A 12,320-nucleotide genomic window follows, 5' to 3' on the forward strand; every position below is an offset into this window, starting at 1 on the left:
ACCATGTAGGGAGACTTCCAATGCCTTGTTACGACACAAAACCCAGGAAGCTCAATCGAGTCACTCAAGCATGACGTTTCTGACTTAGAGGAACCATAACAAAACGCGCGAGTGTTTTTTTCCAGAGTTTTTGGGTTGGTAGACATGCCAGATACCCACATTAACGTGTAGAAGCACTAACAAAGTGGAATTTGCATGCTATGTCCCCTTGGGTCTAATGTACCCCCCTTGATTTCAATTGGAATCAGGTGTGGGTCTAAATGACCCCTCCCATGACAATCGAGAATGACAATCCATTGGTCTCAATTACCCCAGGAGAATTGGATAATGACAATCCTTGGGTCACCCTAACCCTAACCCTGACCGTCCAGGGCTTGAGTATGATCACACGCACGCACTCACGCACGCACACACACACACACACACACACACACACACACACACTCTGGGTCAATCCGACCCAGGAACAACACAAGGGTTAATCGATTAAATGTCTCCGCAGGAAGGAAAACTCATCTGAGAGACTATCAGATCTGCACGTGCATGCTCTCCTTGTCATCGCTAAGAAAGCTATCTTGATGAACTGGAAATCAGGGAAGGCCATCAATACCACACTCATCTATTCAAATCTACTAATTAATTACATATCAATGGAAATATGATCTGCCTCCATTAAAATACAGACTGATGACTTCAATGTAATCTGGGATCCATTCACTTTATCAACCAACTTCACTCATCCCCTCCTTTTGTCTGTCAGACTGTCACACACTTTTCTGCCATCACACACGAACTCTTACATTTCATTAATTTATTCATTTTTTGACATACTCATGCATTTCACACATACACCCAATAAACACACACACACACACACTAACTCTCTTCGCCCTCTTCACTGCCCTTATGGACCATGATGATGGAGACATGGTAACATGGTAATAATGGTTATTGTTTAATAAGAATGAATAGTAGTCTATGGGAGTAATCATGTAATGGTTATTACTATTTTGGTTTAGTGTGTGTGTTAGACCAGAAATGATTTTCCATAAGAATGAACAGCAGGGGGAGTCAGAGAGAGGGTTCAGCCTGTGAATATATACAAATACTTAAAGGTTCTGTTATAAACAATGAACAATGCTGTTGAAAACAGTGCAACATAATAAACATTTTATTTTCATTTTTTTAATATGTATATATATATATATATATATATACACACATATATATATATATACACACACACACACACACACGTATGTAAATTGCAGTTGCAAAGACATTTGCTTACATATAACTAATATTCCTGAGCGTTTTAGCTTGAGTGTATCTGCACCTTATGAACGATACACAACAGATTGTCAGATTTCATAACATTAGTACCTGACATGCATACAAACAATGACAGGGCAAAGTACCAAATGCAACATCACAAAAGCAGCTTATATCTTTCGTATTACCAAACTGAAAATGCTTGAATAGCTAGTCTGACAATAGAAAAGTGTGAATGTAAGGCACTATGAATACACTGTTACGTATAGGTGCACTATAATACATAGGGTTAGATGAAATACAACCAAACTTTAATGATCCTGTGGCAACGTTGGATCATTGCAGCACCAAAATGTAATTAAGTACAGAAAAGAGAAAAATAGACTATAAATAAGAATTTAGCAGGTGCTGGACATTGGGGTTTGAACAAACAATTTCAACAGGTCAACATTTAAAGTAGAAATATTTGAAAAGTATGAAAATATATGAATCACAGCATTATGAGTATGTGCAAAATATGAACAAAAGCCTACAAATAATTAGAAAAAAATATTTACAAAGCAATTTTTCAAATGAACGTCAATCTGTGCATGAACAACATGTAGCGCAAACTGGGAAATGGCAAAATAACAAGCCCTTGTGTTATCAACAGTCAGCGAAGCTCACTGCGCGTGACACAAACAAACTAACTCAATAAACTTATACTTTTTTAACGTCAATATATTCGTACTCTGCCGGCAGATGGCAATGTGGAAATATATATTATCTTATTTACAAAAATAGACTGAGTAACGGCATGAACTTTGACCACATTATTTGGGGAAATTCATACCATAATCGAAAGCAGAACTGTAACAGTGATTCTCAATCCGAATGACAAAGAGGACTGTCCTTTTTACGTAATTTGTAAAATAGAGAAATACCTGCTCAGAATCACATTCAAAAATGTACACTCTGCTTTTACACATTCACAACGGAAGCATGGACTTCTACAATCTGAAACTAAGAGCTACCAAATACTGAAGAGCTTACACAAAGTAATATGCATCATCTACAAATGCATACGTGTTTCTGTTTCTGTTTCGAAAAAATAGAATCTCTTTTGACAACATGGTGGCCTATGTAAAACGGGGGGAAAGAAATGACACACAGGAGGACTGGAGCCAACTCAGCAGGAGGTCACCAGGCCTGTGGCGATGTTGCTGGGAGTCCTGCGATACTGAGCCTTGGTGTTGGTGACTGCGCCGTGCTTCTGTCGGAGATGAAGCCTCAGCTGACTCTTGTGTCTGAAGTGGAGGTCACATTTTTCACACTAAAAAGGAAAACGAAAAGAATTAATTTCAACCACTTTGCACGTGGACATTTTAATCCCCCCCTACACACACAGACACAGACACACACACACACACACACACACACACAGTTTTAGTTAATCGCTGACACAGTGGCTTAGGAGACGAAACTGACAAAGCAGCTTACATGATAAGGCTTCTCTCCGGTGTGAATGCGCATGTGGCTCTTAAGTGTCTGAAGGTGGCGGAAGTGTGTTCCACAGATCTCGCAAGGGTACGGCTTCTCTCCGGTGTGAATTAACACATGAGCGCGAAGATGGGCCACCTGGAGGAAAATGGAAAACACATTAAATATATACAGACTGGAGGTTGACATTGTGCAAAGCTTTATTATAGATGTGGCTGTTCTCACTTGAACAAATCGAGAGCCACACGTCTCACACTTGTATGGCTTTTCTCCAGAGTGGATGCGGGTGTGAGTTTTGAGGTTGGCTGGTCGGTTGAACTGAGCACCACAGATGTTGCAATGGTACGGCTTCGAACCTGGAAGATGAGATCAGAGGGTTGTGCTATTAATAACACAGTCACATCCCTAAAGTCCACTTGATTGTACCTTTAAAAAGCCAACAGTTACTTCTTCATTTTATTATTAACCGTAAATTACTTACCAGTATGAACCGTCTTGTGGCTGGCCAGGTTGCCCTTGTAACGGAAGGCGGCCTGGCAGCAGTCACACTTGTATGGCTTGTCACTGTGGACCTGGACCATGTGCTCTTTGAGGGAATCTTCATCTGTGAACTTGAAGTCGCAGCCATTGCAGAAGTAGGTGTTGTTTTCTGTGGAAAGAAAGAGTCACCTGAGTAATCCTGCGCAAAGTCTTTCTAATTGAGAAAAGTGGTCTCAGCCATTTTGACCCCACATATTCTGTATTGACACAATAGTGTGGCACTTTGTGTCTGCACGTACCACAGCTGGAGGAGGAATACTCTGAGTGTAGTTTGGTAGTTTCGTCTCTGCTGTATGAGTCTGGAGACAGGTGACCCATCTCCATGCGCGGAGGGCTGTCACAGCCACAGGAGGAGCATCTGCGGTGGCTGCACACAGAAGGAAGACCATTAAGTTCATATGAAGTTAACGTATTATATTAACCAAAGGTATAGTATGTTTAATTTATTGTTTTGACAGTGACATGTAGTTTTACCTAATGCTGCTGCACGTGCTGCTGCCGCAGCTGTCAACACTCTGAGACTTGGGGATGTCTTCTCTGTGCTCGCTGGCTCCCTCGTCTGAATGGACCTCACTTTCTCCACCTGTTCCAATACTCCTGCAGGGGCTCAGCATTGGGGACAGGGATATAGCTTCAGCGTTGCCTCCCTGAGACTCTTTTTCATTCTCATCAGGAGTTTGGTTCATGATGATGAACTTGTACTTCTTCCAGTTGCGGGCCTTGGTGTCTGATGGGTAGTCCGAGGGCTGTTTGAGGCTCATGGTTGCATTTCTGCTGCTGCTGGACTCGGTAGGTGAGTTTGGCTGACAGTCAGATCTGAGTGGGCTCTGAGGGCTACAAATCACACCTTTGCTAAAGCCCGGACACAACCTCAGGCAACTGGTTTGCGGGTGCTGAATGTTTTCTTCCTCCATTGGAGCAGCAGGCCCGTGATTGCTCACGTGGTCTCCTGCTGGTTGGATGATATTGGTGGGGCAACTGGGGTGTGATGGCACCGGGTGAGAGAGCATGGTGGTGGATTCACTGTGAGCCATGCTGGTGTTGGGTACCTGCGAGCATTGTGTTACGGACAAAGAGCCACCTCTGGGAAGGGTAGTAATCTTATGGGGGTCTTCAAACTTCCCATCATGGCCTTGGATGTCACCATAGACATGATAGGAGCCAGACGTGTTGATGCCCCTGAAAACATTGGGAATGGTGCCCCGGCACTCCTGGAAAGGGGAGATGGTTGATGTGTGGTTGTTTCTAAAGTCTGGCTCTTTCTCATCGACAGGCCTCGATCCAGGGATCTCCTCAGCCAGATGTAATGAGCTGGTCTGTACCACTCCAGGCTGCATATTCAGAGAGTGATGCCTGCAGAAACACATTCAACTGCAAGTCAGGTTCCTTCAATTTTTAGCAAGTCAAGAGAATGTGTCTAATTACATAATCTGCTGTCTTTTACCTGGAGTTGATGAACCTGTGGCAGGTGTCAACCACGTGTTCCATCTGGAGATAGATGGCTGTGTTCATGGTGGCCAGGACCAGACTGTCTTTGAGGTTCAGACAGGATGAGTACATGAAATCCAGCAGAATGGAGAAACCCTTGGGGTCCACTTTGGGGTCTAAGCTGATGGCACTAAGGTCGGCATTCGCTGGGTTCATGAAAACGGAATAAAAGAAGCCACTGTAAGAGAGAAAGAGACAACATGTTTAATCATCTGTAAAGTTTAGATTGCACAACTCGGGATCAGTTTTTAGGAAGGTGTGATTGTGACAAGGGCGTTCATTCAGTGAGCTCAAGCTTAAGAAAACTTACCACAATTCTAGTTCTTTGACAGGTTCAAAATAAGCACGCGTATTCATATTGCTGATCATGTGTCAGATTTCATGATGGTGCGTACCTGCAGGCCACCAAGATGGCCTTGTGAGCATGAAAGGGCTGCCCGTCCACCTGTATGGTGACGTCGGTCAGAAGGTTCCTGCTGCGGAGACGGTTGAAGTTGAGCAGCACGTCTCCTGCGTGGCGTGTGAATTGGATACAGCCATCTGCAGTTGTGGCCATGCTGTCACAATCTGAACCAGGGGGAAAAGTAAATAATAAAGTGTGAATCATATGTGACTTTAAATGTGATCCACTGCTAAATAATATCACAACTGAGACACTGTAATATGCAGACAAAAATGAGAGTATATTGGAGCCAATACAAACAAAACCCTGTGTTTTGTGTGACATAACTTTAATAATAAATAATACTATATACACAATAAAACAAACTAAGGCTTTCTAACATCCTTGGGGATAAAGTTTATGATACACTGAGGCAATCGCCTTAAAGCCCCAAAGACAAATAAAAGAATCGATAAATCACAATTTGTTCATTATATAAGATCATATATAGTCTTAGAACTTCCGGCTCCTGTACATCTCTAACACAAGCCACGTGCCCTCAGGATTTAAAATCACAACAAGCTTTGGAGCCAACGTGTCTTGACTTCTGTTTATCCGAAGGTGGCGCCATCGCACAGAGAAGTAAAGGGAGGTGTACTGAATCCTGGAGCGACGCCTTGCTTCTTGTTATTGGGCGTTAATGTCTGTGTTATTACATATGATCAATGTTTTTCACACAAAATGATTACCCCCCTCCAAAAACTGTAATTTCGTTGCAAGGCCTGTTCTTTTAAAGTTAGAAGAAAGTTAATTATAATTCTAGAGGCAACAACAAAAAGACGGAACTACAGATACAAAAAAACGCATTTAAAACTGCTTCAGATGGAAAGACAGCCTCGTGCTGATGGAGTGTTTGTTCTTAAGATGAGTTCCGTGTGTGTTCTGTGTGAGTCTGCAGCAGCAGCAGCAGCAGCAGCAGCAGCCTGAGTGGGAGCAGACAGGGAGCTGCAGTTGTAAACGTGTTTGACGTTGAGCACATTCCGTCCTGGCCGCTCAGATTAGGTTGCCAGTGCACAGCGAGGTTTCCTGTTCCCCTCATCCCCGTTTAACCCATTCACATTCACTCCCCGCTGCAGATCAACTCGCCCCGCAGAGTTATTTCCAAACCCCTCCAAAACGCAGAGACCACGGCGGTGGTTCAAACGGGACGTGGTTTAGCGGAGCGATTAGTTGTTTGCTGCGTAACTTCGGCCGAGAGCCAGCGCGCGGGCCAGCACAAGTCCGCTACAACTTTCCGAGAATGCGGCGAAAGTGCGCACAACCCTCCGCGCTGCTGCTGAAAGTGTTATCAAAACGTGTCCGCGCTCGGGTTCACGTGAATGCGCCACACAGTCGTCGGCTTTGCTCTGCGATGGGAGACTTTCAGTGAAGTGTAAAGATTGTTTGACGACGGGAGAAGAAGATCGGCAGTGACTGTGAACCAGACCGACTCGGTCCTGTTGCGCCACTTTCGCTCGATATCTCCCCCACCCCCCCACTTTCCAAAACACACGTCAGATAAAACCACAACATTCATACATGAAGTCGAAGTGACTCCAGCTGAAGCTAAACAAAGCTGCGTTAGCTAATGTCTCCCTCTCACTGCTCTTTTACAACTACGTGCGGATAAAGTTCAGCCGAATCCAGAAGCGCACAGCCTGAGCCGCACTTTCGTCTCAAACACGAGCACAGACGCACGGCTGTCAAAAAAATAAGCAAACAAAGTCACACTTTCAAATCTGCTACTTCACTTCTAAGTCAAACACATTATTCAAAGCACTGAGGTAAAAGCTGAGTCTCCGGAGCAGCCGGAGCGGCCACATGAGCCTGCGTGCTACTTCACTACACTTCTGACCTAATGCTGAGAAAATGGGAAGGAAAAAATGTCACCTTGTAAAAGTTTCCTCGAAACTCTGTGCATATCCAGTTCTGAGAATCCAGTTCTAAGAAACACAGCAGCTCAATTCTCGGAAATTTAACAGAGGACCGTACCATCCTGCCGAGCGCGGGGGAGCCGCTCCCAGCCGCCTGCCTCTGTTCACCGCCTCACCGTGTGTACCATTAAGCACAACTCACTGCTGCGCAACAGACACCACTGCTAAGACATGTTTGAATGTTTGTTGTGGTGTGTATTCGCTATTTTAGCGGTTGTTGAGTTTTGTATTCGACGTGTGCTCATGTCCCCGCGTAGTGGATCGCTCCAAATGCAAGGTCAGCTGACCGAGTTATAAATACTGAGGGGAACATGAGAACATGTTGTCTCTGTAAACCTGCCCGAGATCCCGAGAACATTTGAGAAAAGTCAGTCATCTTCAAATAATCCAACATATTAGTTTGTTAGTTCTGACGCATGTGTCCGATCTGTTTTATATTTCCGTGCCCTGAAAAACTGCTTCAGACGCAGGAGCCATGTTTCACCCAGTTCAAATGGTGAAGAAAACTATTGGGAGTGACACATTTCATGTATGTTTAATGTAATTTAATATTTGATACGCTATAGTTGTGCAAATTCTTTATTTCTGTCAGTGCTTTAATTACGTGTCAGATATGTTTGCACTGAACACTTGACTGGGCTTCTGGGAACAACCTGCGACACTGGTTACTGTAAATGATCTCACATCCTTGTGTGTGTGTTCCTGTCCTTATACCTTAGTGAGGGTCATTTTAAGCATAGACCCTCCAGAGTGAGGACATTTTCAGAAAGTGAGGACATTTTGACCGGTCACCACTATTTCAATGTGCTGTTTTAGGGTTAAGACTAAGTTAAGGTTTAGGCTTTCAATTTGGATGGTGAAGGTTAGGGTAAGGGGCTAGGGAATGTATTATGTCAATGAGTGTCCTCACTAAGATAGAAGTACAAACATGGGTGTGCGTGTACTTGTACAGATACCACTTTTGACCAGTTTGAGAGGGGACATTTTGGGAGAGTGATGACTGGCCACTTTCAATGGGCTGTTTGAGGGTTGAGTCTTGTTTTTAGTGATAGGGTTAGGGTTAGGCATTTAGTTGTGATGGTTAGGGTAAGGGGGCTCGGGAAGGCATTATGCCAATGAATGTCCTCAGGAGTGCAATGTTGTGTGTCTGTGTGCATGTGTGTGTGTGTGTGTGTGTGTGTGTGTGTGTGTGTGTGTGTGTTTGTGTGCTCGTGTGTGCGTGTGTGTCCTCAACCCCCATAAAGGCTTACTTGCACTCATATATGTTCCCACCACTTCCTGTCTCACTGTCCCAGCTGTGCATGAATCTTGTTAAAAACTCTGAGTAACAACCCTGTGTTTGAGTCAACAAATCACAAAACAAACTTCCCTTCCACCAACAACCAACAAGATCTTTTTGGACAACCCCCTATTCAAAAGCGTCTGGATATGCAATGAATGGCATGAAAACAATAATTGAATGATAAGTTCATTAAGATCAGACAGTGTGTAATGACATGGTCCTGATCACTCTCTTTATGACTTGCTCGTGATTAACAGTGAGTCATCTGCTAAATGCCTCAATGCAGGACCGAATTATTACCTCCTTATCATGTATCTGTGACTATTTCGGTCCTTCTTCATGTAAAGTGGTTTGTTCCTCACCAGCTCCTTGGCAACTGCTCAGGAATTTGTACCTTATGCAACATGCTACCTTAGTCTATTCTGTACCGTGTTCATATGCCGGCTGTATGTTAAACATTATCTGGGAATATGGTGAAAAGAGTTTTCCTTCAGCTTTGTGCATGTGATCATAATGTGGCTTACTTATTATGCAGTATTATTATCAATTATTACTTTTTGAATGACTTAATGAAGTTACATAGAACATGATTTTATCCACTTCACCTCCCTGTTCAGTTAAGTGTAATTTAAAAACACTAAGAGAGTTTTAATTTGTTTATAAATGTATATAATTACTCTGTGCTGGCATCTCCATCACTCTCACTTTAGTGAGCTGCGGCGAGGATTCGTTGTACAAACATACAGGCAAGTTGGTCCCTGGAAGAGATAGAACCGGACTGCAGTAATGGAGAATTAGAGCGAGTGCATTGTGACTCCACTGAGGATTGCGCCTGTCATAGAAATACAAACAATCAGGGCAGAAAGACATTGAGACCCGATCACAGGCTTTGGACTTGATGCGGCATTTTCCTTTACTTTTATGTGTGTGACAGTCAGACGGTCAGTGGATTTATATTGTGCATATCAACGTGCTTCAATGAGCACTGCAAACACCTTCGATTTTATCCATTAATAAACCAGTCTCCAAAATATACAATATTGTATATTGCTATATGATTCCAGGGGCTGAAATCTGAATGGCCCCTGAAATGTCCATATCCTGTCGGTGGTCTTTTTTATTTCTTATTTGAATAAAGTAGTCACTTACAAACAATACTACTAATACATTTGACTTTGCTAAGATTGTCTAATCTTTGTGAAGTACACAATGTTCTTCAACAAGAAACAATTTTCAAATTGTATCAAATGATAATTGGCACCGCTGTGTAAATCCTGGCCCCTTTTTATGGCACCTGATTTAGAAAACTCCTCGATGTGCCACTGAATAACAGGTCATACTTAGCAGCATTAAGAGCATTAAGAGTAAAAACAGCTATTGCATCAAGGCTTAATTTATCAGCCTTCCTCCCTCCCACACAAAACAACTACCTGACATATACTTTGCAGAGAAGAAAAAGTCTCACACTGAATCTCTCCTCATAAAAAAAAAAAGTGCAGTGCAGCTCAACTGGTCTAATTACAGCTGTTCAGGTGGCTATGACAACACATCTATTTCAGCTTTCACCCTCGCTGTTTTTCCCCTGCGGTTATCTTTAGTGGCCCAAGTTTCTGTGGGTTGTTCATCTTCACATCCTTTTGAAAGAAGCAGTGCTGGTCTTGACGAGAAGAGACAACACTTGTTCGGTCGGCGGCAGAAAACAAACATCTGCTCTACTGGCGCAGTCGTTTCTTCACAGGCAAGAGGATGCAGATATTTGATTAGTCAGCCTTTTCCTGTCTTATATCAGTGCAGCATCTCCAACTTCACATCAGGTCTTGCTGGGGCGCAGGAGCAGATAAGCCGGAGCACACGTGAAATGCACAACCTGCTGTGCGTCATAGATACATTCATATAGTTTGATTTTTAACATTTATCACAGAAATATTGTGGTTTAGGGTTGTTTTGCAGAATAAATGTCTGTCAGTCTGTGTTTTTTTTCATGGGACACAAAACAATCGAGCTGAAAAATAAGTATTGATGTTGCTCACAAATCAAGGTCGACCCCACTCAAATAAATCGTGACTTTTTTAAAACTTTTAGTCCCTATGTGGTTCGAGTTTGAAAAATAAAGTCCTACATTTCCCATAATGCAGCTTGATGGCGTCCTTCATTAGAGCCTCCCTCACAGGTAAATGTCCACATCCTTCTCATCACCTCCAGTTTGTATTGTAGACTTACGACTGAGCGACAGTTCCTCCAGAGCCACAGAACACATTATACATCCATTCATTATCTATATCCCGCGAAGGCTTTGAGAGTCTCAGGGGGCAGCTGGAGCAAATCCCAGCTGACATTGGGCAAGAGGCGGTGTACACCCCAGACAGGTCGCCAGTCCATCACAGGGCCGACATACAGATACGAGCAATGGTCTATGGTCATCAAGCAATGGTCTGACATCAATCAATCAATCAATCAAATGTTATTTGTATAGCCCATTTTTAAAATCACAATTTATCACAGAGGGCTTAACAAGGTGCGACATCCTCTGTCCTTAATCCTCAACAAGAGTGAGGGAAAACTACCAAAAAAACATATTAACGGGGGGAAGAACATAGAAACCTCACAGAGAGCCACGTGGGAGGGATCCCTCTCCCAGGACGGACAGAAGTGCAATAGATCCCATGTGTAATGGAGAATATCAGCAAAATAACCGTATTCACAACATTGACAAGAATAAACAGCTTGTAACATTGAATAGTAAATGAATTGAGGAGTTATTGTCAGTAGTGGTATGTGAGTGGACATATTGTATATCAAGCAGTCTTGTTGAAAATAATAATATGTCATTGGATTGTGGGTAGAAGCTGGAGTACCCAGAGAAAACCCACACAGCCACAGGGAGAACATGCAAACTCCTCTCAGAAAGACCCCCCGGCCAGATTTGAACCAGGACCCTTCTTGCTGTAAGGCGACAGTGCTAACCACTGGCACCAGTACTAACGTTGACTGTCACGGTTTAGATAAGGAACTCAGTTGACTGGCCCTGAGCCTTTAAAAAATCCCAAAATATACCCAAACTTTGTTATTTGTCTCTGATTATGTTTCCCGTAGAACAAACAGACGTCCGTTCTCATTTTCTGCAAGGCCCCTCTGAAGAATGCATGTCATGAAAACAACTCATTATGGAATCTTGCCGACCCTGGAACTTATTTGCTGCCGTTCTTCCTCTCTCCTGCTCAGCCAGCTGAAGAGTCTGGAGCTGTGTGTTAACAAGCGCTCCCCCCACCCCCCTCTCATGAACTCTTCTGACCTGGGGCCTAGACGCAGACGGATATCAACGTGCCTGTCCCAAAACATGACCCAGGCACATGGTTGCCTGACAGGGATCAAAGGTCACATCAGTAAAATAGGACTCTGAAACTAGCCCAGTCTTCACAGACGCACGGCCCGAGGCAGAAAAGAGGGAAGCATTAATTTCCGTTGAACTAGGAGCATGCACTTGAATTTGGAGAGGAGTGTGCACAGGAGAAAAATACTTTTCAAGATCTCTGTGATTGCAACATACTGACACTGCTATTTTTTCCACAAAGCTACCATAGAAAGGAAAAATATGATATAAAGTTTGTTAAAAGTAGAAATGCATAAAAGTAAAACAAAAAACCCTGACTCAGTGTCACTTTTAGCAGATGTTGATAAGTTAACCCACAAACCATGGAAACTATGAATGTGCAAAGTCAATGTGAGCTGAACATAGTGACCTTTCAACTGCTTTGATGAAGCATGCATGGAACTCACTTAGACGCATATATATATTCAAACTGCAGGTGTTATGCATTCTTTGCGTAATAGTCGCTGAACCTCTGGTGACCCCGGTGCATCCAGTACATTGTGGGGCCAAACTGCAAATACTGTGTTGGACTGT

At 43.2% G+C, this 12,320-nt stretch overlaps 1 protein-coding gene across 2 annotated transcripts; it reads right to left on the reverse strand.

Annotated features, from left to right (window-relative positions):
- Positions 1 to 2,326: 2,326 nt before the first annotated feature.
- bcl6ab (BCL6A transcription repressor b) lies at positions 2,327 to 7,218 on the reverse strand. Of its 2 annotated transcripts, none has more exons than XM_034613250.1 (9): positions 7,091 to 7,218; positions 5,175 to 5,346; positions 4,736 to 4,957; positions 3,766 to 4,644; positions 3,531 to 3,658; positions 3,233 to 3,400; positions 2,977 to 3,107; positions 2,752 to 2,889; positions 2,327 to 2,584 (listed from the first exon to the last, which is right to left on the reverse strand). In XM_034613250.1, the coding sequence occupies exons 1-9, from the start codon at positions 7,119 to 7,121 to the stop codon at positions 2,441 to 2,443; spliced, it is 2,013 nt and encodes a 670-aa protein (XP_034469141.1). In that variant the 5' UTR covers positions 7,122 to 7,218; the 3' UTR covers positions 2,327 to 2,440. The 2 variants fall into 2 exon arrangements, with proteins under 2 accessions (XP_034469141.1, XP_034469140.1); XM_034613249.1 differs by having other exon boundaries at positions 5,175 to 5,352; positions 7,091 to 7,213.
- Positions 7,219 to 12,320: the final 5,102 nt, after the last annotated feature.

This window comes from Hippoglossus hippoglossus, chromosome 17 (assembly GCF_009819705.1).
Source record: "Hippoglossus hippoglossus isolate fHipHip1 chromosome 17, fHipHip1.pri, whole genome shotgun sequence".
In the NCBI taxonomy this organism is placed as follows: Eukaryota; Metazoa; Chordata; class Actinopteri; order Pleuronectiformes; family Pleuronectidae; genus Hippoglossus; species Hippoglossus hippoglossus.

Coding starts and splice junctions, on each gene's coding strand:
- bcl6ab (XM_034613249.1), bottom strand. CDS start 7,121: ATGCACAGAGTTTCGAGGAAACTTTTACAAG. Junction 4,958..5,174: donor GCCATCTTGGTGGCCTGCAG/GTACGCACCATC, acceptor TCTCTCTTACAG/TGGCTTCTTTTATTCCGTTT. Junction 3,659..3,765: donor AGCACGTGCAGCAGCATTAG/GTAAAACTACAT, acceptor TTCTGTGTGCAG/CCACCGCAGATGCTCCTCCT.